We start from the raw sequence: 27858 nt of genomic DNA, 5'->3' as shown, positions 1-27858 counted from the left end.
TAAAGAATTTTTTGTGAGGGTGTTAGCCTGGCAGAATTTTTAGGGCCTGGATTCATCTTACTGTGTGGTCTTTGTCTGCCAGTGGGGGTGTTAGTTTTGCTTCAATAGGCTGAAATAGCATTTAACTTTTTCCATAGGGATAAAACCAGGCTTATGGCATTCGCGAAACAATACCTTTGTGGAAGATTAACCTCTAATCAAGCACAAAATGACATACCGCTCATTTGAAGATTCAGAGTTCCCGACCCGTTGCCCCAACCCTCTTCCCCCAATTTCCTCTCTTTTATATTTGATCGTAATGCACAAAGTTGTAATTAGTTAAATAGGGCCTCTAAGAGACGAGGTCTGTCTCCATGTCTCGCTCCAGTGTGATGCCTCGTCTGATTAAGTCTGCGGGCTCTGCGGGAGGTTAATTGGATAAGCGTTAATCCTCACACCGCTGAGATGGAGCGGAGGAAGTGGAGAGGGGCTGGCGCAAGCTACGAGTTGCCAAACATGTCAGAAAGATTAGTATCCGCCACTGACCACTTGTCTCGCTGGCCAGAGGATTAATATAGGCTTGGACTTGGACTGGTTTGGTATGTTTGTAGATCAGCAAGGTGGATGAATGGGGAAGAAAGAGGCCTAGCTCACCAAGCGTGTGAGATGTAAACTTCCTTGTTGTGAGGAAGGATGAGAATGAGAGGAACGGATCCAGCCGAAGACTCTTCAGAGGTTAGCGACCTCTCTGAACTTAAATGAACCGCCACTGATGCTGAACTAACTGAAAGAGAAGGGCCATTGTCAAAAACTAGCGTTCATAGTGAGAGGAAGTCATTTGGGTTTTACTCAAATACCTTTTTTTGACATGCAGTTTCACCTTAACCTGCTTAAGCAACTGCATATTCCTGAAAGGAAACGTAAAAAATAAAAAAATCCTCAGTATAAAAATATACGTTATATGTAGGTCAATGACTGTATAAGAGTGTCCACGATAAAGAAGAGGAAAAAATCTTTTAAAAATTTTCATTTGAAACCCATTGCCAAGTTCTTATGTAGGCTACTCTTTGTATTCATGTTGGATTCATAGTTTTGGCAAACGTTTATAGCATTTTCAACTACCGTTACAATTTAATGACTATAATAAAAATGTAATGTGATGTAACCATCAATGTTTGTCTTATACTGTGCCTACATCTTAATCATTATTTTCAAAAAGTTTTAACATATACATTTTCAAGTTAAAATGTTTTTTTATAGAAATATTATTGACTATTAATTCCTAAATATTCATAACCTTTCTTTGTTACATAAAAATGTCAAATTATTTGATATTTTAAAAGACATATTGACCTTGACACACAGTCATTTCAAATATTAAGCAAGCAGTGAATAATAAAATATTATCCCAAACTACTTAATATAGTTTTCTTTCTTTAAGAATTTCATTCTATAGCTTTGTTCTTCATTGTGATATCAGGATAGTTGTACTATCCATACATCAAATTGATTTGTAATCAATGACATGGATGGATTTGCTTGATACTATCGAAAAAGTCTCTGAACCTTCAGTATGCAGAACACCCGTGCAAACTAGTGACCGGCTCATAACTCTGCGCGATGCTGAGCGCTGATAGCTTTTCCAGAAGAGCCTTTAAACTTCACTTCTCTCTCTGCGAGCTGTCCAGGAGCCTCGGGGGGAACAGGTTTCATACATTAATCAAAGAAAAGTGCAAAAGCACAACGCAGTGTCTCCACAGGATAACAGGCCACTTCTAGGTTTGGCACGCCGCTTTGAAAGCTTGTATAAAAGCCAGAGGCGGTTCATATGCTTTGTGTCCTTGTAACGTAGGGCATGAAAACTCACTCTTCGGGCCCAACAAAGTGGAACCCATATGAACAAATAAACAGAGGTTCTCTGATCTTACAAGGTCCAAAGTAGGGGATGTTGTTTGCTATTTTAGAGGTAAAAAATAGAAAGGTTATTTATTCTGAAGGCACATGAGTGCTACAGATGTGAGTTTGGTAGAAAGAGCCTGTGGCTCTTGAACAACTCACGGACATGCCTCAAAGTTTATTTACATTTGTAAAGTAGATGATGTGTGTCCATTTGATGTGTGCACATAGCTGTTGATTGACAGTGCATGTGGAATAACTATAATATTACACTGTGTACGTAATCTAGTTACTGTGTGTGTTTGTAATGAGAAAGTTGACTTTGTGTATTACAGCGATGACTGCTGTATGCATAAATGCATACATACATTTTTGTTTTATTGAAACAATAATCTAAAAGAGACTGTGTGTTGCATTAATTTTGACCTCATATAAGGGCCTGTTTACACCTGGTCACTTCATGCGTTCTTACTGATCAAGTAGCTATCTGGTTTGTTAAAACAGTTCCATTTACACTTGGACACATAAATGTGTCTCCGCAAAACGAATATAAATCCGATCCTCAATTCCCTGCGCTACGTATATGCAAATTTAATGAAGTTCACATCAACGGATGCAACAGAGCTGCATTTTATTTATCAGCAGCTAATTTCAAGATCAAAGATCGCAATTGGAGAGAGAACAGCATGAGCACTGGTAAGATAATTTAGTCTATTGCGCGTTGAGCGTATGCGACTTACTTTGTTTCATTTGTGGCAGTTTGAGCGTTGGCTTGCTGAAGAGATGCTCAGCTACTCATCTGTGTTAATGCATGTTGCAGTAACACTGTCATATCTGGCTATAACGTCATGTAGCCTATAACACGCTCTTACACGTTTATTTTTTTACATTTTAGGAGGAGTAAAATCTACATATGTGGTTTCAACAACCAGATGTATTTACACTTGCCCCGTTTCGTCTGGAATCATTTAATGCTTAAATTCATTTATTTAAGACACTGAAACTTTAATATTTAAATGTATTTAAAAAAAATATCACAAAGTGGTATTGATGGTGTTCAATCCTTTTCTATTGATATATGTCTCCTTATTACATGGAACAATGATGCAAACATGAGTTCCATCAATGACTCCAACAACTCCAGGGAAGCCCGAAATTGTCCGGCATAGGAAAATTATATTCACCCTTTATTTAAATATTATATAAAGTGTCTTAAAGATGTTGTAAGCATATTGCGTAGTTGTGCTTGGAGTCAATTGTTTTATTTTTTCAATTGTTTACATGCCAAATTGTGCAACATGATTTTTGGCCAGGCTGTCATACAAAGAAATTATGAACACGAGCAAAAACAAGAGAGGACCAATGAAATATTAATAACTGATTACAATGTTTTTTTTTTCCTGTGAGCTTTTTCGTTTCTAAAACCTGTAGCTGTAGTTTTACTTTTTTGGCAAATAATTTTGTCAGACCTTCAGTAAGTTTAGTGTTTTGTTCTTCCCTCGTATAAAAAAAAAAAAGATATACATATAACAATATTTTCCTCATATTTTGATGGTTTAAGCAGACTTGTAAGAAAAAAAAAAACTCCCTTGCCCAATCACTTTTGGCCACAACTGTATGTTTGGTGTGGTTAGTGCCACAATAGTGTTATTTAAGACCCTGCTTACTGTGGACTGATGAGCCCAAATCATCACCAGTGCACTGTTGCATTTTTTCAGTCGCCAAAAATGTAATTTTTACTTTAATTTCTGCAGTTAGACCATTGATTTGTAGAGTGGGAGAAGTTATTAAATTTCTTACTAGGTCAGTTACAAAAACAATACCTTGACGATCAAGCCTTTATCAACTCCCTGTCATCATTTAACTCCAACACATTATATTTTTGTTGGAAAGTGTGCAGCCTTCTCCTCTCTGCTTCAATCTTGTTACTCCTAACTAGGTTAGGATACCTCTCCAGCACTCTTAAATAATTTAGGAGCTGAGACCTAGTCTTGACACTTAGGAGCATTTATGAATCTTAAGTTTAGGAATAAGATTAAAATGACTTCATTCTTAGAATTTTGACACACTTAAGACTAAGAATTTGATCTGAGCGGCTTTATACATACGGTCCCTGGTCTTTTCATAATCAGATGGCTATCTGATCAGAGAGAATGCATGAAGTGACCAAGTGTAAACAGGCCCTAAGAGCTGTTGTTAGGCAATATTATTCCTCTGCAAAGTAATATAGTGCACTATGTTTGTTGGTTTCCTGAAAAAAATCTATACATTTCTCCATAGATATTAATATATATATATATATATTATCATTGTTGAAAACAGTTGTGCTGCTTAATAAGAAATGTTTATAAAATAATTTCTGAAGGTGACTGAAGACTGGTTTAATGACTGCTGAAAATTCAGCTTTGCCATCACAGGAATAAATTAGATTTTATAAATTAAATATATTAAAATATAAAACAACTATTAAAACGCAGTATTATTGTTTTTCTATATTTTGATCAAATAAATTCAGCCTTGTTTAGACTATTTTCAAAAACAATAAAAGAAATCTCACTGACCCCAAACTTTTTCATGGAAGTGTATATTGAGCTAGAAGTTTTTATGCTTTCAACCAGTGGCTATTGTAACAAAGCTGCATTTTGGATGTGCAAAGCTCATGTAGAAGAAGAACTCAAAGAATAGTCTTTAATGGAAAAAATCCAAACACAGTAATTCACAGGAGAATGTCACAGGGAGCAAAAACCAACCACTTTTACCAAACAATAGCAGAAGGGGAACTAACTCAAACTGAGGGCTTAAATACACAGAGCAAGCATAAGAAACTAGATGGCACACAGGTGAAGGGTTTTAATAAAGAGGGAAATCAAAACAGTAACCATGACAACCAATAAGAAGCGGGAATATGGGAAACTAGGTCAAACTAAACAGGCAAACAGGAACAGATATTTTTTTTCATAACATCATTTGTATTATTTAATTGGCATGCAGTTCATTGCTTAATAAATGTTATTACGACGTACGCAATACGGTACATTTGTCTTAGATTTCCAAAAAATAAAGCATTTACGTAGAAGCACCCATTTAATAAACTGACATGTTACAATGTTTTCTGGCCATCTTCTGCAGGTCAAGTCTGATGACAGGAGGAAATGGGTCGGGACCGGCAGTGAACCCTTGGCTGATTAATGAGCCTGAGGAGACCAGAGGACTCGGCTTTGGAGAAATCAAACACCAACAACAGCAGATTATCGAAGGTACGTTGCATATGAGATCACTTTTCAAGTCTTTCAGTCTTACAACTGATGTGGTGCCTGACATTGCTTCTAGCTGACAGTTATCTGGCCACCTCTCTCTGCTGTCCAGATAATCATCTATCTTCTGATGAAATGAGACATTTTGAGAAGCATTTTTTGAATTTATGCCCCATTATGAGATCTGCTACGCATTTGAGAATAGCAACTGGTAGGAGTTTTGAGAAAAAGCAGGAGCCGTTTTGTCTACCCAAGTTATACTTTTAGCTTCAAGGTTACCGCTAAAGTACCTTGTGGCTCACTGTGGCAGCGACCTCTGTCAAAAATGACTTCACTATGTCACTATATGTCCTTTAAATGCCACACATGCCAACACCCTGCTGCTAATGAAATTTATGTACCTTTCTATTGTTTTTCCAACCCAAATGAGATAAGAATGTTCTTTTCCTTCAACGTATGATAAGTTACTTGATAAATTACACCACAGAAACATAAAATATTAGAATGTTAAACCGTAATTTTTTTAAATAAATATGTGTCTTTTTGTCTTTTGTACAGTTCTGTCTGAATAAGTCCATATTCTCTCATGTGTCTTTAGCTCAGGATGCTGGCCTGGATGCTCTGGCTGCAGTCATAAGTAGGCAAAAACAGATGGGACAGGACATCGGCAATGAACTAGAAGAACAGAACGGTAAGTGAAAAGCACAGTAGCCTATATGTGACAGCTCTGGCTGAACATTCAGATGTTTTTCTGTGAATAACATCTAATTTGCGGTCAGGTTGGTTTTACTTTGTTAAGCCGCTTTCTTGATACACTACATGTGAAGTCATTGGCTCTAAAATGAGCCATTTTTTGAGACTGGGTTAAAGTGGAGAATGTGGAACAGGGTACTTGGAAACCCCCTCTCACCTGGTCTGTCTATCGCGTTTTTGCTGGGCACCTAAATATAAGACCTGTGTCCTTTGCACGGATCTATTTCAGTTCGAATGTGAGAACATGAAGGAATTGCACAGTGCATGATGTAGTCGAAGTCACATGGAGGAGACTGAGCTCAGATCAGTAGTCTGTGACCTCATCTGAAGGTTGCAGCTGCTTTTAACTTTTCCCACACTGTTCTTCAATCTGTCTGGCTAGCTGGTAAAGTGAGACAGGCTAGAGTGGGGAAAACCTATATATATAATTATAAATTTTTTTAAGTGAGATATTTTATCCACCAATATCATTTGGCTGAAATACAATATTTTCTCAAAATGATCAGCCACACTGACATTAATAAAGAGTGCTACTTTAGTATGAATTGTCAGGGTTACAGCAATTAAAAAAATACAGATAAACCAAAGCTGCAGTTGTTCATTTAAAGCATTTAGTGATGTTACTTGGCGCTCTAGTGTAATAAACATAACTTTATGTGTCTTTTTGCAGAAGAACATTGTAGCCGGAGTTACTTCTCTCTGTTTATGTCTGTGATGAGTTACGCAGGCACTGGGCTACTTCACTGCGGTACGACCCGTGCCAGTCTAAAATAGTCATAATATAAACACTTATTATATGTGTACCGTAGTGAATCAGGATAAGACAAAAAACGGTTTGAAAATGGATTCATGATGTAATCGCTTATCTACATTTTGTAAATTCTGAACAAAAAAAGTGTTACGGACTGGAGATTTAATATTCCTAAATGTTGCATTTTGTCTAACTGCTTTGTAGCGAGAGATGAAGCATCATGTGCGAATGCCTTTTTAGGTCTTACTCAGATATCGGATAAGATTTCATGTTATCTTATCTTATTGCAACAATTGAGCAATTATTGTAACAATTTCGATGAGCAGCCGTCACAAACTTGAGTGTCAGGTATGAGAACCAACTGATACACAATCTTACATGCAAAATCTAATGGATAAACATCTCAGTTGAAGTCAATTTTGGGTCTAAAAAAAGAAATCCTGATGCAAGTTCACCCCCTCCCTATTGCTTTTGTTGGCACAGTGAAGGTTGCCCACAATACTTTTTCAGGGGGCAGCGTAATTGCTATGGACCACTTCCAGTGTTACTAGTCTTTCCTGTCTGCTTCAACAACTGGCTCCTTGAATACATAAGACAGAGTCCAAAGAGTCTAAAGGTCACAACTGGTATTTTTATTGAATAGAGATGAGCACATGAATTAATTGAAAGAGTGATTGAAAAAGATAATGAAACTATTATAAGTTCATCCAGAGATTAGTTATTTTACTTAGCCTAAACACATCTAAGGTTCATCATTATTGTGACCTTCTGGTGGAGACTAATGCTGGGAATTGGAGGCGCTTGGCTGCTTCTCACCGTTATTCAGGGCTCAGTGTGATTGATTTAGTCTGCTTCTCGCTTTCCCCAACTAAACATAGGAGTGAGAATGAATTATTTGAACAGGACTCACATTTTTCTCCCCTCTTTTGCTAAAGCGTGCAGCATCAGTGTTTCCTAGAAAAAGAGTTTTAAGAGCAATGACTGAGATAGCATTGTCTTGTATTTGAGAGCTGATAGAGTTACGGTGCTGTTCTAATGCACAGTCCAACAAACCTCTCCTGCAGATTTCATCTGCAAGAGTCTTTTTCAAGCAGTCAGATATAGCGCCTCTCCCATGTGCGTATTAAAGTTCTGCTTTCCTCTGGAAACCAGCCGTGAAGAGCTGTCACAGAAGGTTTTGAGCAGAGTCCTCTAGAAAGAGACTGATGAGTGGGTTCCTTCCAAAATGTTGTAACTTTGTGCTCCTTATGCACTTTATATAAAAAGAGTTTACACAGCACATGTACAGTGTCTTCAGAAAGCAATCATGCTGATACTTTTTTTCAAACATAGTTTTTGCCCTTCAGTAACACTAAATGCAACACATTCATGATTCATTTTCTGATTAATTCATCTGATTAACACATTTAAAGGGATAGTCTAAAATTCATGTCATTATTTATTACCCTCATGTCTGTAATACTTTCTGTGGAACACAAAAAAATATTTTGAAGAATGTTGGTAACCAAACAGTTTAGGTTCCCATTGACTTCTGTTATGTTTTTTGACCACACAATCAATACTATACAAGTCAAAAAGTACCAAAACTTTTATATGGAGTTTTTTCATATAGATGAGTATTGGTTTTGGGGATATTGTACTTCTTTATATAGGGCCTGTCCAATCGGTCCAACGACAGTTTCCGATAAGCGGGTGATGGTTTACTGTGTGTTACTATCTTTTCAGCGTGGAAAAGTCATTTCATTCCAATTAAACTTTTATATGACTCCATCACGACCTCAAATTTAAGTTAGAATGCCAATTTGTTATTAGTCATTTATATAATAGTTTAGCAACACATTTGATTATTCTATTTAACTCTTTACTCGTTCATTCGGGTGCCAAAGTTGCACAGGGTCCTCACACCGGCCGTTAATTTTATGCCACGATCACAAACTCATCAGTTTTTGGTCACTAAACAGAGGTAAATGGCTAAATATCTTAGACGGTCGCATTCACGCTTACTCAAGGTAAGATATTTTGTATAGCCCCCAGTGGTCAGTATACACTTGAATTAAAGTAACGTTTACTTCAGTCAGAGGTCATGGCCACTACTACAGATATAAGCCAACCAATATTACTTCTCTGATAGTAGCTTTGGTTTGGTCATGTCATGGTTTCCCACGCACACTTAACTAGAGTAACATTACACTAAACAGAGGTAAGACTCAACCTATTTAGGTTGGTCAAGCAACATTTTGCTGTCCTAAATGGAAATTCCCTTTTTTTGTCTTTACAAAACCAGGTACACTTGAATTAGTGCCAAATATCAGCCGGAACTCTAAAATCGCAGTTGGTGCGCCCTATGCTCCACTCTAAACTCTAGTCCATTACTAATCTGATGCAGTTTTGCGGACACAATGGATACAGTGTAATCTACTAAAGTTAATCATTTCAGAATAAGTCAGAATAAATTCAAATGTAACAATTTATTATGTCAGGTAAATGTATCATGCCAATTACATAATCAATTCAAAGATAATAAATGCAAAACATCAAATGTTCTGGAATAAAGAGAAAAGATGCAAACCTGATATTAGAAAAATACATAATGCTGAATGTCTGAAGACATCCATCGTTATGGGCTGACTACAAATTGCCTGAGCCTTTTGTGGCATTTCTTTAAGTACTCAGACCGAGGCAGAAACATATTTCACATTGAAACATGTGCTAACAATGGGAATTTGCATTCAGAGTTTACACCTTTTGAGGGCAGGATGCCATTTGCCTGGAAGACCCACCCTCATCTGTAAGCAAGATATCTCTAAACTCTTAAAAACTTTATTACCTTTTGGTTTACTTCTTTTGAATGAGACCTTTGTACCAGTCACACTGAGACATTTCAAATGATACCAAACATGTGTAGTGTTGTATGATAATTGTTAACATTAAACCATTTAGATTTTTGGCATGAGAGAGGGATGAAATGGGGAAAGGAAAGAAATGTAAATTAATACAATACTGAGTTGGTTGCCCTTAGTGTGATTTCGTCTTGCATGGGGATGCTAGTTTCTCAAAAGAGAGGTCAAATGTTTTTTTCCTTTGTTTTCTCAGAGAGTAGCCCTCTCTTCCAGTTCTTCCAGTCTCTCCAGTCTTACACTTAAATATTTGTGTAGTAAAAAAAAAAAAAAAACTTTGGGGGATTATACATTTATCTTAACATGAATCTTCATTTGAGGATGATTAATCACAGAAAACTTTGCATTATACTGTAAGCAATTCTAATTAAAAATAGTAAAAATGAATAAAGTCTGGGCAATGATTAAAGTCAAGACTTCATGGTTGTACTGTGTTCAAGAACACTGTCAGTTTTCAGTATTTCTATGAGCTTTGTGTATTGGAATTTTAAACTATACCAAATTAGCATTTGCACAATGCACTTTCCAGGTCATGCCATAGTTTGGATTGAAGTCTGGGCTCTGACTGGGTCATTCCAGAACTACTAACTTCTTTTTTCCAAGCCATCCCTTTATAGTTTAGCTGTGTGCTGTTGATTATTGCTGCTCTGGAAAATGTATCTTCAACCTAAATGCAGATCTCCGACTGACTCAAACAGCTTCTCTCCAAGTGGTCTTGATACCAACAAGGTTTCCAGTTTTTCCTGCTGAAAAGCAACCCCAGAGCATGATGCTGCCACTACCATTTTTGATGTTAGGTTGGTTTGCGCCAATAACATTCCTTTTTGCTTTAGGTAAATCGACCTTGGACTAATCAGACCACAAAATTCTTCCAGAAGGTTTGGAGTGGCTTAAAAGTTTTGTCACATGGCTTCTAGCGAACTTTAGCCGTGATGTAATGTCGGTCTTTTTCGAAATTGGCGTTCTTATAGCCATTCTCATGAAGAGAGGCCGAATCATTGAAGTGTTGAAGGAATTGTTGATGTCTACATAGTTTCCCCAATTTCATCCAAGGAACTACACGTTGTAGCTGGCCTCTGATCATTTCTCTGGCAATTGACCTTTTGGCCTTGATTATTCGATCGGGTTGATGGCCTAAACTTAGTAATGTTTGGATTCTTCCATGGTTTTTCCATTTGGTTACAGCAAATATCCCAGTGTTCCTTGGCAAACAAATGACCCTTCTAGTATTTGTATAACCTTGTGAGGACATTTATTCCTCCAGACAATTTCACTCCAATGTTCTACAGGTGGTTTCATAGTCTACATCAGACCACAGGACTGATCTGATCTGTTTCAGTTTTGAAATGCCAGAAAACTAACTCTGGGGTTATTCAGAGTTGGTGTTCCGACTATACTTTTAAACTTGATACAGCACCTTAAAACCACAGTGCTCAAGGTTGTGAGACGCAACAAACAAAAATACCTGTCAGACACGGGTGTGTAGACCAACAATTAAAATTTAGCGTTGCTGGAACGTTATGTGAACACTATTTGAAGTCTGCCTTGACAGATTGACAAGACAAACTAGATTGAAAAATTGAGTTCTATATTTTAAACTCTGCTTAGACCAGGGGTTTTCAAACTGAGGTCTGGGGACTACTGGGGTCTGAAAGAGGGTGCTAGGGGGTCCATTGAACATTTGAGAGAAAGAAAGTAAACGTACCAACTTATCAACTTTCCAATGATTCTTTACCAAGTTTGACAACCATATTTTTAACAGTAGAAAATTCAAACAAAATGTTTAGCTTTGGGGTAAAAATATATTATATAAAATGTTAAACAAAATATTAGATCAAATTTATATAAATATATTAACTAATATTTCTTTCCCTTCTTGTGACATTACATGCTTTCAAGAATAGTTTGCATTTGCCATTGTTGCCTTGATCTTAAAGGGATAGTTCACCCAAAAATGAAAATTCTGTTCCAAAACTGTGTGAGTATCTTTCTTTTTCTGAACCCAAAAGACAACATTTTGAAGAATATGGGTAACCAAACATTTGATGGGCTCCATTGACTTCTATAGTATGAGGGGAAAAATACTATGGAAGTTAATGGGGTCCATCAACTGTTCAGTTACTGACATTCTTCAAAAAAATCTTCTTTTGTGTTCAACAGAAGAAAAAAATTCATACAGGTTTGAAACAACTTGAAGGTGAGTAAATTATGACAGAAAGAATTAATTTTTGGGTGAACTATTCCTTCAAGGGAATATTCTTCTCAACACTAGAACTAATTATTGTGAAACTGTAAAGCGGAAAAACCACATGTTGTTTTCACACAGTATAAATGGGACTTTATAGATGAAAATATATAGATGGTTTTGTAGTTCAGGATGGGGGGCCCTTGCAAGGGGATCATATTTGTATGATCAATTCACCTCAATTCATCTCACCATCAATTCAATTCAATTCTCATTTTTTGTATAGCACTTTTCACATACATATTGTTTTTAATCTGTTATCAAAGAAGACAGAAATGTACAGTTCTAAGATAATGCAGTTAGCTATCATCATGTATTAATTTTAGGCAGAAACAATGAGCTCATTAAAGCAGTTATTATAAGTTGTGACCATAATGATTACAGTATAGAGAAAATTTGGCAGTGGTGCTGGTGCATGTTGATTCAGAGTTGGCATCATCTGAAATCCTCGCAGGGATTGGTGGAATATTAAAAAAAAGTTGGAAAACCCCAGTCTGCTGAAAATACCAAATGTGGGCATGCCAAATGATTTAATAGAGTTGAGAAAAGTTTATTTTTCGGGTGCAACAAACAATACGATAGAAGACTGTAGAAGACATGAGCAGCTACTGTTGATTGGAGAAATTTGTCCTCGCTGTTAGACATTTTTATTTGACAAGAAAAATCATATGTGGTAAAATAACATCTGCGGTTGTGGGGATCTTGGTGTTTAAATAATTGAACAGTCTGTAAAATGAACTATTAAATATTTTGAAAATATGTTACTTGAATGAAAGCACAGAAAGCCATATACATCATCAGATGTAGTGAATAAATGTTTTATAGAGATATTTATTGAAAAGAAGAAACATATGCATGAAAATGTGCAAATGCCCTCTAGCGAAGAAAAGGAACCTGCAGCCACTGCATGTGTGGCTTTATGCATCTTCTTTTTGTCTTCCTCTTTAAAGCTACAATATGTATTTTTTTTTTCGCCGCTAGGGGTCGCTAACCTCTTACAATAACAAAGGCGTATGTTGATGACGCATAAGCGGAATTATGAAACTTGCCATCATGCCGAAGGATCTAATAATGTTTATGGATGAGTGAATACATTGATGTTTTTAACATGACTGTGGTATGAAGCAGGTCGCGATTCCTAATGAGAGACAGATATCAGCGCCACACGCGAGTCCCGTGGATATAAAGGAATAAGGACATTTCATTCTGCCGAACTAACTTACCCGCAAGTGCTGAATAATACTTACACAGGTCAGTTCACTATCACACTAAACAGCATTTGAGTGTTGAAAGTTATGTTATATGTGTTAGTTTATCTGTATGGGACTAGCAGTAAGCTAGATCAACATTAGAATAACATACTGATCATATTCTAACATTTCATCATGTTGAGCTATATAACATTGATTAGTTTTATGTACATTTGCTCACCTCTACATTTGCGTGTCTCTGTTAAGTCGAAGTTTGTCACGGACGTGGAGCTCTTGGCATTTCGAAAACGCCACGGTGATATTGATCCTCGTTTTAGTTTTCCTTTTGTCCCAAAGTCTGCTTGCCATGGTCCATAATGTTTGAACGAAACAACAACTGCGTGAGCTAGACGTAACGCAGTTGTCCACGTCTGTCGCCATGGTTACTATGGCAGTACGAGCGGAAACCAGGGATAACGCGGATATTACGTCATTGACAGGCGACAAGTGGGACAGGGCGACAGGGACGAGCCATTATTTAAAATGTGAATTTCTCTGAAATTAAAAATCTTTGGGAACTTTTGGGATATTGTAAGTACACAACTGCAGGGAATATATCACACTGTGCAAGTGATTTTTGGGTATTTTATTACAAAAATCTTACATATTGTAGCTTTAAATATACACTACTAATGTATTTTGGCTCTTAATTTCGCACACACTTAAACATGCTGTCTGCATGTGAATTGCAGTCAAGACCTCAGATACCACAGTGACAAGTCAGGTGACCACAATGAAGAGGTCACTGTCTGCCACTTGAAAGCTCCAGATGAGTTAAAAAGGTCAGCTGATCACCAATGGTGCTGTCTTCATCAGAGAATTGAATTGGATTGGGTTGCTTGTGCTTATTTCTCCAGTTTCCTCAGATAACGAATGAATGAAGCTTATTCACTGCAGTCTTTTATGTGAGTTAGCACCTATATAAAATCAACACATCCAACATAACATATAAATAATGTTTTCTATAGAAAGATGATATGGTTTTTTTTGGTGTGTATTATTTGAGAGAGATCGTCTGATCATTACTAAACGTCCAGAACAAAGCATCACTGTTCCGACAGTGTTTTAGCCGCTCCATTACACTCTCATATTATATGACATAATCGACAATTTAAAAAGTAATAAGATAGTTTAATGCCCTAAAAGAGACAGCAGAAAATGGATCGCTTTTACAAAAAAGGACAAGAAAAAAAAACCTTCTTCCTGTTGCCGTATGACCTTTTTGTCCTCTTGCATGTTTTTTTTTCTCTGAATGACACTCCAGTTCTGTAATAGTGTTTTACTGTAAATAGATTAAACATTTAATGTAGGAAGTGAGAGGCACCACTGATCTCCTTTTAAGGCCATGGCTATGAAGAGTGGTCAGTAGTTAACATGACTCTGAAGCTTCCTGCTGACTCTTGAGTACTGTCAACATACTGGCAAAACTGGCCTGCTCAGACATCCTGATATCCTCGTGCTGACCATTTAACCAGAGCCGGAAAGTAAAAAGGGATTTTGCATGCCCTGTTCATTTAAATGATTATTTCTCTACTTAAAAGTTTTAGTTCACACAACAATAACAATTCTGTCATTATTTACTCACCCTCATGTAGTTCCAAGCCCATACAACTTTTTATTCATCTTCAGAACACAAACAAAGATATTTTTTAAATAAATACAATCTAAGAAAGGTCTGTCTGTCAATTGAAAGTCTATCAAAGCTCCAAAAAGGTCATTAATACAGCATAAGACTCCAGTGGTATAAATATTTTCAGTTCTGCATAGCCCCCTGGTGTGCTTTCAGGAGAGAAGCATGCCTGTTCATGGGAGATTATTAAATGTTGCTCAGTTTGTGTACAGCATCCCTCTATGTAAAGCACTTTGAATTGCCATTGTGTATGAAATGTGCTATATAAATAAACTTGCCTTGCCTTGCCTCTTCCTTTGTTGTACACTGTAAAAAAAAAAAATATGTGAAATGTATGTAAAAAAAAACTGTTGCAACAGTATAGATTTTACAGATTTAAATAAAATTTACAGTAAAAAACTCTGATATAATGTTAATATACCAACCTATACTAATATCTGATTTCTGTAATACACCGATAACCACCAAAAACAGGTGGTGATGAGAAAATGAAATTGAGAAGGTATACTAGTAAATAGAAGTTGCACAGTGTCATTCACACAAATATTAAACAACATCATGGTAATACACAACATTAAAAATTGCACTAAAAATGTATTTAACAACATTAGATGTAACATAAAACCCTAATGTATATAACTGATTAGGGGAAAAAATCTAAGAAGAAACAGTTATTTCAAGAAAATACATCTATTGTAAAGTGTCACTCAGGTTTTTCACTGTAAAGTATACAATGATTTGTTCTTTACACAAAAAACTGTGTATTTTACTCTAAAACTGTAATTAAATGTTAAATCTACACTGTAAAAAATTTGGAGTAGGATTTACTTGAAAAAAAGCTTGCTAATTTTTTTCACTCTGAAAATGCTAGTAAATTTACAAAGTTTGCCAAGTAAAAACCTAAACATTTATTAGTAGCTTTAATTAGAAATCTTTAAGTTAAATTTACTTGGAATATGGAATTAAGTAAACTTTACTTAACCTAGTTAAGTGAAAGTAACAAAGAAAATAAGTAATTTTAACTTGGCTAGTAAAAGGTTGATTAATATCGATTTAGTTGAAATTTCCTTTGCATTACATTTCACTCAAACAATAATATTGAATTATACCAATCATTTATAGTATGTGCTTTACTTAGATTATCTAAGTAATTTATACTACATCATGTCAGATGTTAAGTCTCATGTGAATGCAAATACAGTACCTCAATACTTCGTAGACAATACACAATGACGGTAACATTTGATGGATAATTTTTGTCTTTGAATGTGTCATTTTGAGCAGAAAATTTACTCGAAATGTCACAAAATGGCAAGTTACTAATCCTGACAACAAAAGCAATGATAAAACAGTGTAAATACAGCTAGTCAGGTCCCAAAATAGATAAATAGCCCTGGATAGGATGCAGTAGGCATTTTTGAGGAAAAGTACTTCAAGTGTTGTTTCTATATGATTTTTAGGTGCTGAATCCATTTCTGCCATATAACACGTTGTAAACATCACTGTTTTGGCATAAACAATAAAAACAAAATGGCTGCCAAAAAAAAAAGTTTTAATGCATTTATTGCAGTTTAAACATTAAACATTAGAACTAAAACTATGCATTCTCAGAATATTTAAACATGTAAACAATGAAAAAACAACATTAACATGAAAGGGATAGTTTTTAATGGCTGCTGGAATTATGCCAAGGAACACTAGGAAGCATATATCAGTGGAAATATGCAATTATGCCCAGCCCGAAGGGGGGGACTTGGAATACACATGACCCCAGGGGGCTGTATATTGAGAATCACTGGGGTGTCCAGCTGCAGGTGGAATATTTCAAACCCAGGGGTGGCAAGGTAGCTTGCCGAGGGAAAGACACATGCTCAGAGAGGCTTACAGTGGACTACACACGTGGGGGTCGCCCAGAGGCCATGTTAGGTGTCGCCCAGCCTGCAGATCTACATATGTCTGTTAGCGAGGCGCCATGCGCTAGAGCCCAAGAGGATGCCACACTCCGGGTGGAGCAGGCTGTCACATCAAGGGGGCATGGTCGACCTTGCTGCTGATAAGCCAAAGCAATGGCGTCCACTATCCAGTGAGACAACCTTTGCTTGGAGAGAGCCTTTCCCTTCAGCTTCCCACCATGACAGACAAAGAGCTGGTCTGAAGTCCTGAAACAATGCATCCTGTCTACGTAAGTATGGAGGGTGCGTACTGGACAGAGCAGTGCCAAGGCTGGGTCTGCCTCCTCCAAGGGCAGCGCTTGCAGGTTCACCACCTGGTCTCGAAAGGGTGTGGTGGGAGCCTTGGGCACATATCCAGGCCGGGGTCTCAGGATCACGTAAGAGTTAGCCGGTCCAAATTCCAGGCACGCTTCGTCACCCGAAAATGCCTGCAGGTCCCCTACCCTCTTGATGGAGGCCAATGCAACCAGGAGCACTGTCTTCATTGACAGGAACTTAAGCTCCACTGATTGCAAAGGCTCAAAGGGAGCACTCTGCAGAGCAGTTAAAACCACAGAGAGGTCCCAAGAGGGAACGAGAGGAGGGCGAGGAGGATTCAGTCTCCTCGCTCCTCTCAGGAAACTGATGATCAGGTCGTGCTTTCCAGTGCACTTACCATCAACTGCATCATGATGTGTGGCAATGGCGGCACCATACACTTTCAGGGTGGAGGGAGACAACCTTCGCTCCAACCCTTCTTGCAAGAAGGAAAGCACGACACTGATCGGGCCTTTCGTGGGTTCTTTAAGTTTAGAAGAACACCAGTTGACAAAGAGGTTCCACTTCAACGCATAGGCATGTCTCGTGGACGATGCTCTAGTCTAGCGGAAGTGATGGTAGCCACCACCGCTGGTGGTAGGGTACTCAAACCTGCCTCGTCCCGTCCAGGAACCACACATGGAGGTTTCAAAGATCGGGACGAGGGTGCCATAGGGTGCCCCGTCCCTGAGAAAGCAGGTTCTTTCTCAGAGGAATTGGCCAGGGAGGTGCTGTCGCGAAGAGTACTAGTTCTTGGAACCAGGTGCGGTTGAGCCAATACGGGGCAACCAAAATTACCTGCTCCTCGTCCTCCCTGATCTTGCGCAAAGTCTACGTAAGAAGGCTCACTGGGGGAAAACGCATACTTGCAGAGGCCCCGCGGCCAGCTGTGCGCCAGTGCATCCGTGCCGAGCGTGCCCTCGGTCAGAGAATAAAACAGGTCGCAGTGGCAAGAGTCGTGGGAGGCAAACAGATCTACCTGTGCGTCCCCGAACTGATCCCAAATCAGATGAACCGACTGGGGATGGAGTCCCCATTCTCCAGCGAGAGGCCGAAACCGAGACATATCAGCTGCACGGTTCAGGTCTCCCGGGATATAAATGGCTGGAAGCGACCTCAGATGCTTCTGACTATGAGGAGGTGGCAGGCGAGTTGCGACATACGGCGGGAGCGCAGACCACCTTGTCGGTTGATGTACGCTACTGTGGCAGTATTGTCTGATCGGACTAATACGTGCTGACCCCTGAGCAACGCACAGAAGCGGTGAGACGTACAGCCAGCAACTCGAGGCAATTGACATGCCAAAGGCGCTGGGGTCTTGTCCAGGAGCCTGCGGCAGCATGTCCATTGCACATGGCGCCCTAGCCCATTATGGAGGCATCTGTTGATACAACAACATGCCAGGAAACTCGTTCTATGGGCACTCCAGCCCATAGAAAACTGAGGTTCGTCCACGGGGTGAAGGTCTGACGGCAGTCACTGGGACTCGGAGCGTGCCGTGTTGCCATGCCCACCTCGGGACTTGATCGCGAAGCCAAAGCTGAAGCGGTCTCATATGAAGCAAGCCGAGCGACGTTACTGCGGCTGCGGATGCCATATGCCCCAGGAGCCTCTGAAATAGTTTCAGTGGAACCGCACTCTTGCCCTCGAACTGTCGAAGGCAAATTAGCAGTGACTGCGCGCGCACGCTCATAAGCTGCACGCACATGGCGACCGAGTCGATTTCCATACCGAGAAAAGAGATCCTCTGCACGGAGCAGAGTTTGCTCTTCTCCCAGTTGACCCGAAGGCCCAGACAAGCTAGGTGCCGCAGCACTAGGTCCCTGTGTTCGCAAACCTTGTCTCGAGAGTGAGCTAGGATCAGCCAGTCGTCGAGAGGAACAAGGGCTGCCTCGACAACCTTTGTGAAGACGCGAAGAGACAGGGCTAGCCCGAAAGGGAGAACCGCGCACTGGTATGCCTGCCTCTCGAATTATATATATATATATATATATATATATATTGGTATGCCTCATTTGCATATGTAAACATGACATTTCAGAAAACTTGTAATACAAAAAATGTCTGTCTCTATGTAAGTGAAAAACTGGAAAGGTTTTATGGTGATATCTATAACTTAAAATTTTTACCCTATCCACCTGTAGTGTTTTGGCTGTGAATAATGCACCTATTGTTTCAATGACAATTACAAGAAAATGGGACCCTGATTTCAATGTTATACGGTGGATCCTTATTCAGGAGACATTGAACTTTCTAAAAATGTGGTATAACAACTTTTCCTCAAAAATGCCTACAGGGTTACACAATCTTGAAGATTCGGACCTGACTAAGCTGGAAAACAGTGAAAAATGAACCTCATTAATTATTCAAGGTCCAGTGCATGATGGGAACCCCAGTATCAGAAAAGTTGAGTAATTTTTACTTAATTTTATTGAGTTGATATTTACGCTTTCATTTCTACTCGCTTGAATTAAGTACTGATATGGAATTTACTTAGTTTTTTTAATTCTTGCCTGGACTAACTTTTTCATGTAAATTACATTGTTTTTTCTCAGTAGTATTTACTTCACCAAAAAATCATTTTTTACAGTGTATTACATTTATTCACCATTTATAGTAAGGAGACTTAAAATCACGATAATTTATTGACAGTGTGCAGCGCTTCCAAGACATTCTTGAGCAAACATTGTAGAGCTATGCGGTAGTGAAGATATTTAGTAAATAGAGACTTGTTTACAGAGAATCTAGAGTTTAAAATCAAATTTAATGCTGGAAATACTAATAATAAAGTTGAAATGTAACGACGTGTTGTAAAATAAAAAAGAGCTATTTGAGATTCTTCACCACTTTTACGTCAATAAGCAAATTTGTAAAATCTGCAAAAAATAATTTGCTTGCATTGAAACACAGGATTCTCTTTGGAAGATTATCAACTGGATGGATAACATGAATCTTCAGGTTTTGCTCATGTTCATGCTGCTTATTAAAGCAAAGGATGGACATACAGTATCAAATACAAAAAAAAAAAAAAAAAAAAATCTATTTTTGGTATAATTGGAGAAAATGTATTAATATAAGCATTTAGTAGTCTCAGACTTTTGGACCCACTCTGGGCCAGTCAGCCCTTCAGTTCACAAGAAATCACCAAAAATGCTTTATGCAATGAACCTTATATGTGTGCTACTCTATAGTCTGCAACAAACCCAGAAAACAGATTTAATTTGACTTCCAAATATAACATGGCAGCAATTATTCCTCTGTGTATTACAAAAAAATGTCCTACATCAACAGAGTGTTACTTTTTTGTGTTGAAAGTCAACATCATTTGAGTTTATTGGTGTGGATGTTTCTCAGATATTTGGCCTGGAACTATGACATCAGCGTGTGTCGTTGGCGGGTGAATTAGTGTGGTTATTTGTGATGACTGTGCACTGCAAAATAACTTTTCTTAGAGGGCAAATGAAGTTGAAGTTAGCTGGATCAGAACAAGGTGCCTTATGTTACTGGCAATACAAGGGTCATGGTGGCACGCCAAACGTTTCTGTTATTTGCTATTTAAACATTCATTGGCCTTTGGGAGATGAGTTTGTTCTATATTTTTGCCTGGGATGGTTGTTTTTAACCTGGACAGTGCAACAGCTAAGTTGATTTATATTCTACACTCCTTTTAGTGTTGTTTAATCAACACTATCTCTATATGTAGATTCCTTTCTTACAGGGGTCTTTGTAGCATGTCCTTCTATAAAGAATTAGTCACTCTGTTTGGTTTGTTTCTCTCCTAACATTTTATAAATGAAACCAGTCTGAAGAAAATGCAGTCATCTGCTAGCCTGGAAATCCAGACCTAAATCTAAAAGATTAATGGTCTGGCATCGACTAATGAAAATCGGCCAGCTCGAGGGGCGGCACCAAGCATGCATTTGAAAATCTCACTGCACGCAATAGGATCACACTACGACCAATCACAACAAGTTATCGCTTAGCTACCAGCGGAGCTAACTGGTAGATTATACTCTTACAGTATCCGGTCGGCAAAACAGCATAAACGCCCTTCTTGCAAAGGAACGATTCGAGCGCCGTCTTCTGTTCCTCTTTTAGAGAAAAAGTCTAAATCTTTCATTGTAGCGGCCAAAGCCATTTAAAACAAATGGTGTTCCATAGCCATCTTGCTATGTTTTCTAATGACTTCGACGTCGCAGCGCTGTCGCCATCTCGCCTCTGGCCCGCCTATATCAGATAACCCGATGTGATTGGTGCAGCTCAGATAGAGGGGAATATTTAATGAGCATCATTACTCGACACCAGAGTAACTCGCTGAGCAAATTCAACTTGTGCTCTCGCGAGAACTCTGGATTACCAGGTTAGTCATCTGCAGAATATTTCTCAAAAAGTCCTCACACTCTTTGCCTCTTTCTCATTTAGCTAATAACCCTCATCTCAGTGTTACGTCTGAACAGACACCATTTTGCCATTATTCTTACTAAGGTGATTAGAAAAGAAACAACAAGTTTGGAAATTCTCCAAAACCGATATGTTGCGGTGATCCACTCTAAAAGACTACGATGAGTCCTTCAGGATGGAACCATCATAAACATTCTTTGTGTTAAGAAACTGAATGCTATGTTATATACAGGCTGAGGTTATGAAGGGTATTATACAGTATGTGTATTTCAACGACCAGTCTTTGTGCTGATAGATATGTCACATTCCCTTGAGCGAATAGACTCTCTCTGTGGTGAGAAGCAGACAGGATCTGTACATGGCAGATCTATTGCGGATAGAGAGCATGCCAAAAGTCATAAAACAGTCATATAGATAAAAACTGAGCTGGAGGTCCAAGAGCAGAGTGAGTCTTGAACCTCCCATTGGTTTGTTTAATATGTCGTTGTTGTATATAAATATGAAATGATTATCATTGTTTCAGCATTTGGGAAGCAATGAAAATTACTGCTTTGCTCAAGTGCACTTGCTGTTGATTTTAAAGTAGTTCACCCAAAAAGGAAAATCCTGTCATCGTTTACTCATTATGTCGTAAACGCATATGAGGGTTTTTCCTCCCATGGAACACAAAAGAGGAATTTCCGAAGAATACTTCTTATTTTTTGCTCTACGTGTAGTCTCTTCTTTTCTTGTCAATGATATTAAATGTTAAAATAGTCACAATTATTATTTGACCAGTACTTATTCCCATCCAGATTTTTTTTTTAAGTAACTTTTTTATAATAATAACAAAATAATAAACAAAATCATCATATTTTTTCGGGTTGCGTAAAAGTAAATATTTTTTTTTATACTTGGAAACCAGTATACTTACAGTATACTCTTGCTCTTCTCTTGACATTGATACTTTTAAAGCCAAAGAAATACAAGCAAGACAAGACAAATATGTATCAAAATTGGAAGATATCCATATATCTATGGGTGTTTCATTTGAATGGATGCAACATCTCACACAGCTGTGATGCTTGTGCACATGGGAAATGGCCTCAGCCACATTCCTGGCATCAGGAGACCTTTAGTAGTTTGATATCCTTAACACTTCACAGATACTGTCTCCGGTATTTGAAAGACTGTAAAGTTTATATAAAGGCAGGATGCAATAACTTGTGCTTTATAACTTGGTAACAGTAAAACAGACAGGAACTGCATGATTTTTGCAGCTTTTGAATTCTTGATTTTTATATTTAAATGTTTAAAAGCTTCAAATCATCTCCATGTTCTGTTTTACTACCCCCACCCTATTTTTCCCTATGCCTATTAAAGACATATCACTTTTTCCAGCTCTGACATATTTAACATCTGCACAAAGGGCAGCGTATCAGACTGTTAGTTTCAGAGCCGAGCAACTGTAAAAAGTTAAAAGACGTTGTCCTTTGCTGGCTTCTGTTACCATTCTGACTTGATGGAGTGATAAAGAAACCGAGGCAAGACAGTGGGAAGGTTTCTCCATCTGCATCTCTGGGGCAGGCCTCTATCCATCATGTCTCATCTCATTCTCTCTTCATTCTGACTTTCTCACTCCTCTGCTTGTCCTCAGTGTTGGCCTGTACAGAGTGGCTTACAATAAGATTAGGCCTCCCAGCAGAGACCCATGAATAGAGCATGTTTGGGACCTTTGACAACTTTTTTAAAGTTAGCATCATCAATCACAGCTCTTTTTATTCTCCATAGTTTGATTCATTCATCAAGATCTTTTTTTCCACAGCTATCCCACGTGAAACAATGCAGCGACAACGTTTTTGTCGAGGAAACGACCTACAAGTTTAATCGCATGTAGTTAAGATGAACACGAGTTGTGGTTTGTCATTTTGTCATCCTCCTGACAGAGATATGAGGAAAACAGAATAAGATAATGATGACTCAGCCATCCTGGAAGCACGAACTGGCCGCAACCTGAATTCACATGAAATGGATTTATTATGATCGTCAGTGCTGATTACGCAGTGTCGTTTTTATTAGACTCATGGATCTGGAAATGTTTGTCATGGTTATGTCTTTCAAACCACAAGACATGTCATTTCATGAGATACTGAGGGTCAGGACTCGTGGATGCTGCCAGTTGTGGTTATACAGTGAAGCTGTATACCAAAATGACTTGTTAAACTTTTCCTTATGTGGATGAACTTGATTTTGGCCATTTGACTTATGTACGTTTTTTTTCTGCCATTTGGCAGATTTTGGATGCTTATTATGATATGATGTGTGAACATTATCTCTGTTCCAAAACCTAGTAAGTTGCCTCATTAGGCAGCATTTTAAGGTATTGCTGTTCCAAAAGATATGCAACTTTTATTGTTCTGCCTCATACAATTCCTTCTTTTGGCCAAATTCTAAGCTAGCATTGCATTTATTCTTCACAGTGAGGGAAATTCCATACTGCATTATTTAAAAGTTAATCCAAGATGGCGACTATAATAAATATAATTCATTCAATACTGGAAAGTATTGATAAAATATGATTTAAAATACGTAGTATTAAGTTGAGCCATTCTTCTTGTCACATCACTTGTATTGTGAGTGAAGTCTTCTGTGCACTTTGCATTTGTATGGCACACTGATTTATTGCCTAAGTGACGTTCCAAATGAAAGGGGTTTTCAAACTTGGGTCCTAAGATCCACAGTTGGGATCTAGGGGGTCTGCAGAAAATGTAGGGGATTTGTACATCAGGCTTGTACATCTAAAGTATTCAAATGGTGGCTAGGAAAAAGACACACCTGATATAAAGGTATTTATAAAATGTCATTTGTAAAAACATGTTTTTATAATTGCGTATTTTTTCACACACAGTATAAAATGTGTATTTCTACTTGGAAAAACACAGTATGGCTGCCTTTATATTTTCTGTCCCTTACAAGGGGATCATAAAATATTTGTGGGTCTTTTACATCAAAAAGCTAAAAAAAAAAAAACCTGACTTGTGAGATTCCATTTCAGGTAGGATGCTGGTGGGGCGGAAGAGAAACTGGGAGCTCAGGTCAGTCAGCGAAGTGAATCTTACCGCTCCACAACTTCACAAATTCTTAGTTCTTTATCACTCAACACATTATGCTTGTGTTCCCCCACCATGAAACCTCCATCTTGGAAAGCATGCCGAGAGCTGATCTCACTTTCATGGACCAAGCATTACAAATATTTTCTTTGAGCAGAGGAACCCTCATAGTTACCTTCGAAAACGAAGCCACAAGATCGCAGTGGAAGCTGAAAGAGCTTTTTAAGAAGCTGAGAGTGCTGTTTTCAGATTTCAGATTTCTTTCTTTTGTTTTTTATAGACGCCATAAAGCATCTAATCGGTATTCCCGCCGCCCAGGCCGCAGTGCTGCTTAGTGGATCTTGGCTTTGATATTGTGTGATACATCTGGAATGAATGTGTGCTTGTGACAGTCGTTTGCTGCATGGCCCCACATTAAACATCGGTGGCAGGAATTCCCAGACGACAGGAAAAAGTGATCTAGAGCCCTGCAAACTGTGTGACCAAGATGAGCGGTGAACGCTTTACACCTCTCGTTGCATTCTAGATACTTTTTCGCATGTCAAGACACAAGACAGATTTGTTTTGAGAGAAATATGCTTTGGGTCTGAACAAATGTCTTTGTTTTGAAAAGGAAGGAAGTTGCATTTACAGACGCGAATTGATGTCAGTGCACTCATGTGTTATGAATGATGGCGAGATGTAGAACTCGATAATTTTCTACAGAGTATCGAAGGAGACGACAGATTGAGCACATGGTGTTTTCACAACACGGAGGAATTTAGCGTATTAAAAATGAGATGTAATGTAATGAAACTTTAATGGTAGTCCAGAGCGTTCAAAAAACACATTATCTATCAGTAAGGTCTCATTAGCTAGAAGAGAACGTAGTCATCCTACAAGTGAAGCTGTAATTTAGTTGTTTTGTGAAGAGTTTTAGGGTAAAACTTGGTAACTTTATGCTTGGAACAATTTTCTCCCCCTTCTTGTGCTCTTTTCGTCGCTGTATACAGATCTTTCTGTATACATTTGATTAATACCACAACCTATGCAGATACAGGGTCAGATTGCTTGGTTTCGTGACTGTGAAGTGAAATACACTGATAATAGGCACAGAGAAACATGACTTGAGTTTTTTGTTTGAATGGGACATGTTTGTTGACTGCAGATACTCACACGATACTGCTTAACCATGGGCAATCGTCTTTTACACCCATATTTAGCTCTGCATTAAGCAAAAAATTTCCATTTGTAACTTAAAACAGGGTTAGCATCACTTTTAACCCATGGTTATGAACCTGATAACAGTCCTAACGCTGAAGTTCAGCGCTATGAGAATGTTACAGCAAATTGTTTAGCAACTGACAACCAATCATAAAATAAACAGTTCATACCTCATTAAATATTCATGTTCTTTGTACAATAACAGACACTTTCACATGCAATGTTTAGTTTTAACATCTGTGCAAAAATAAAAATGTCAAACAGTGATGGCAAGCACAAACTTGAGTAAAGAAGAGAGGGCATTATTTGTTTTTTGCTTGCATGCCGACATTTTCACAGATGGAAAAGCTGTTATTGAAACAAGTTTTTGTCCAATCAAAGTTTATTTGTCCTCTTAAATATGCAAATAAGAACTTAACAGATGTCCACTGTGAAATCTTAAAAAGATCGGTCACATTTACTGTTGCTCTTTCTCAGGTGAAATCCAGTCATTTCTGAAATTTCGTTTGAGGGTGGAATATTTCTCTTCACAGATTTCGCAACAGGTTCAAGTTGCTCATCTAAATTCCCCATGCTGATCAACAGAAAGCTGTTCAGTGCTTTGTTTCATATATCGTTACACTATTTACATTAGACAGTGGTCCTTTTTTGGCCGACAAATGCACCTTACTCTTAGTAAAGGTATAAACAGTGTGAAATGTGACTTTTGCTCAGCGTTAGAATGGCTCTTGGTTAACAATAGTGTGAAAAGCCCAATAGTGGAAATGAAAGTAGTGAAATGTAATTATCTGCCTTACCACCTTACCTTTCCTGTGGATTAGATGCTATCAGGTTATGGGAGTCCCCCCCTCATAACTTCAGATCGTATCCAGATGTCCACACTGATTCCATTCTGATGGAGAGTCTGTGCTCAAACAATGACATCCAGATTGTCTGACATTGTTGCTTACACTCAGTTGTAGGTTTTGGCAAGGGAAAAATGCAAACTAATGAGATATTTCATTAAATAATAAAATAAAAAATGTAAGATGAAAGAAATAGCAGATCAAGGAGGTTTTTTTATTATTATTATTAGTAATATCAGTGTACAAAACAAATCAAACCATATGGAATGTGCAGATGTGGACCATTGTGCAAGTATCAGACTTGTCCTTGAATCAATGGAGTGATTAAACTCCTTACAGTCAATGGGGTCTATATGAAGCTATAGGGAATCTAATTTAGAGTGAAAGTGATTATTTAATGGTGGAGCTTACTCTCACTTGCCAGGGATGTGTTGACCCACCTGCCATGTTTTTATGACTTTTAATGCTAGATCTCTTAAAAGGGTGAAAATATAATTCCTTCACACACACATTCTCAACCCCTTAGTATTACTTTTAAAGCGGTGTTGCCTAAGTCTGCAGGAATGTGTATGGTCTGCCTGTAAACTTCTCTTAACGTCTTCATGCAGGCAGTAATATTTCCCTAGAGCTCTCTCCACATTATGGAGAAAGTGAGTTTGCCATGTGGTGAGGAGGCTGCAATTTTAGCTGGCAGTTCCCTTTGTAACCCCCCCAACCCAATCTGTTTTTAAGGGTGAAAGGATTCCCTCCTATCGTATTTTACCTCCGTGCACACTGTTCTGGAATGCCTGTCATTGTGGGTGACAGCAAGAGCAAACTGGAGCTCTGTTAATGCTGGGCTAATTGGTAACTTGTTAACCACATTGGTTTGGATTATGAATCCATGATGCTGGACTGAGGGAGGGAAGGCTAACTTATGCCCCAGTGCAGTCCATTGAGTGAGAAGGTAACAACCGTACTGTGCAGCAGCATGTGGTTCCCATTCAGAACCAGAGGAAGCTTAGAGATTTAGAAGATCTTTAGTCCAGCCACACTTTAAACACACACACTGATTTCAGGCTCTTGATATAGTGCTTAGCCATGTATATGAATCTTTTGGTAAAGGTTTTATGAGATGTTGCACCTCAGGTTAAAGCAAAACCGGGCTTTTCTTCCTTTCTTATTAAAAATGCTAATGTACTCTAGGGACTGTATTTGGGGTCAGATAACTTTAGCTATGTATATAAAGATCAAGTTAGAGCACAATTTCTTTAGCTTTGCAGAAGAGAAAAAGTACAGGGGTCAATGACAAGTACAAGTGTGCAAAATAATGGAAAGGGAAAAAAAATTAATAAAAGTAGTTGAAAATTTCAGGTTCTTCTAAATGTAATCTTTGGTATCATATGGCCTTTAAAAAATTACACTATTTTTAGCAAA

At 38.2% G+C, this 27858-nt stretch overlaps 1 protein-coding gene and 1 long non-coding RNA gene across 2 annotated transcripts in view; both read left to right on the top strand.

Annotated features, from left to right (window-relative positions):
* The window catches only part of stx8 (syntaxin 8), a 93305-nt gene that overhangs the window by 30766 nt on the left and 34681 nt on the right, over positions 1–27858 (top strand). Inside the window, exons 7-8 of the mRNA XM_081381763.1 lie at positions 5005–5132; positions 5728–5820. Coding sequence (XP_081237889.1) covers positions 5005–5132; positions 5728–5820 — 221 coding nt within the window. The remainder of the gene's footprint in view (positions 1–5004; positions 5133–5727; positions 5821–27858) is intronic.
* Positions 13106–19915, top strand: LOC308700238. The gene is made up of 3 exons (XR_014031284.1): positions 13106–15381; positions 15527–16021; positions 19236–19915. It is a non-coding gene; the product is annotated as an uncharacterized lncRNA (long non-coding RNA).

Source organism: Scardinius erythrophthalmus (genome assembly GCF_964197995.2).
Source record: "Scardinius erythrophthalmus genome assembly, chromosome: 12".
Taxonomy (NCBI): domain Eukaryota; kingdom Metazoa; phylum Chordata; class Actinopteri; order Cypriniformes; family Leuciscidae; genus Scardinius; species Scardinius erythrophthalmus.
Note: the sequence above shows the minus strand (reverse complement) of the source record. Positions and strands in the feature narration are given on the sequence as shown.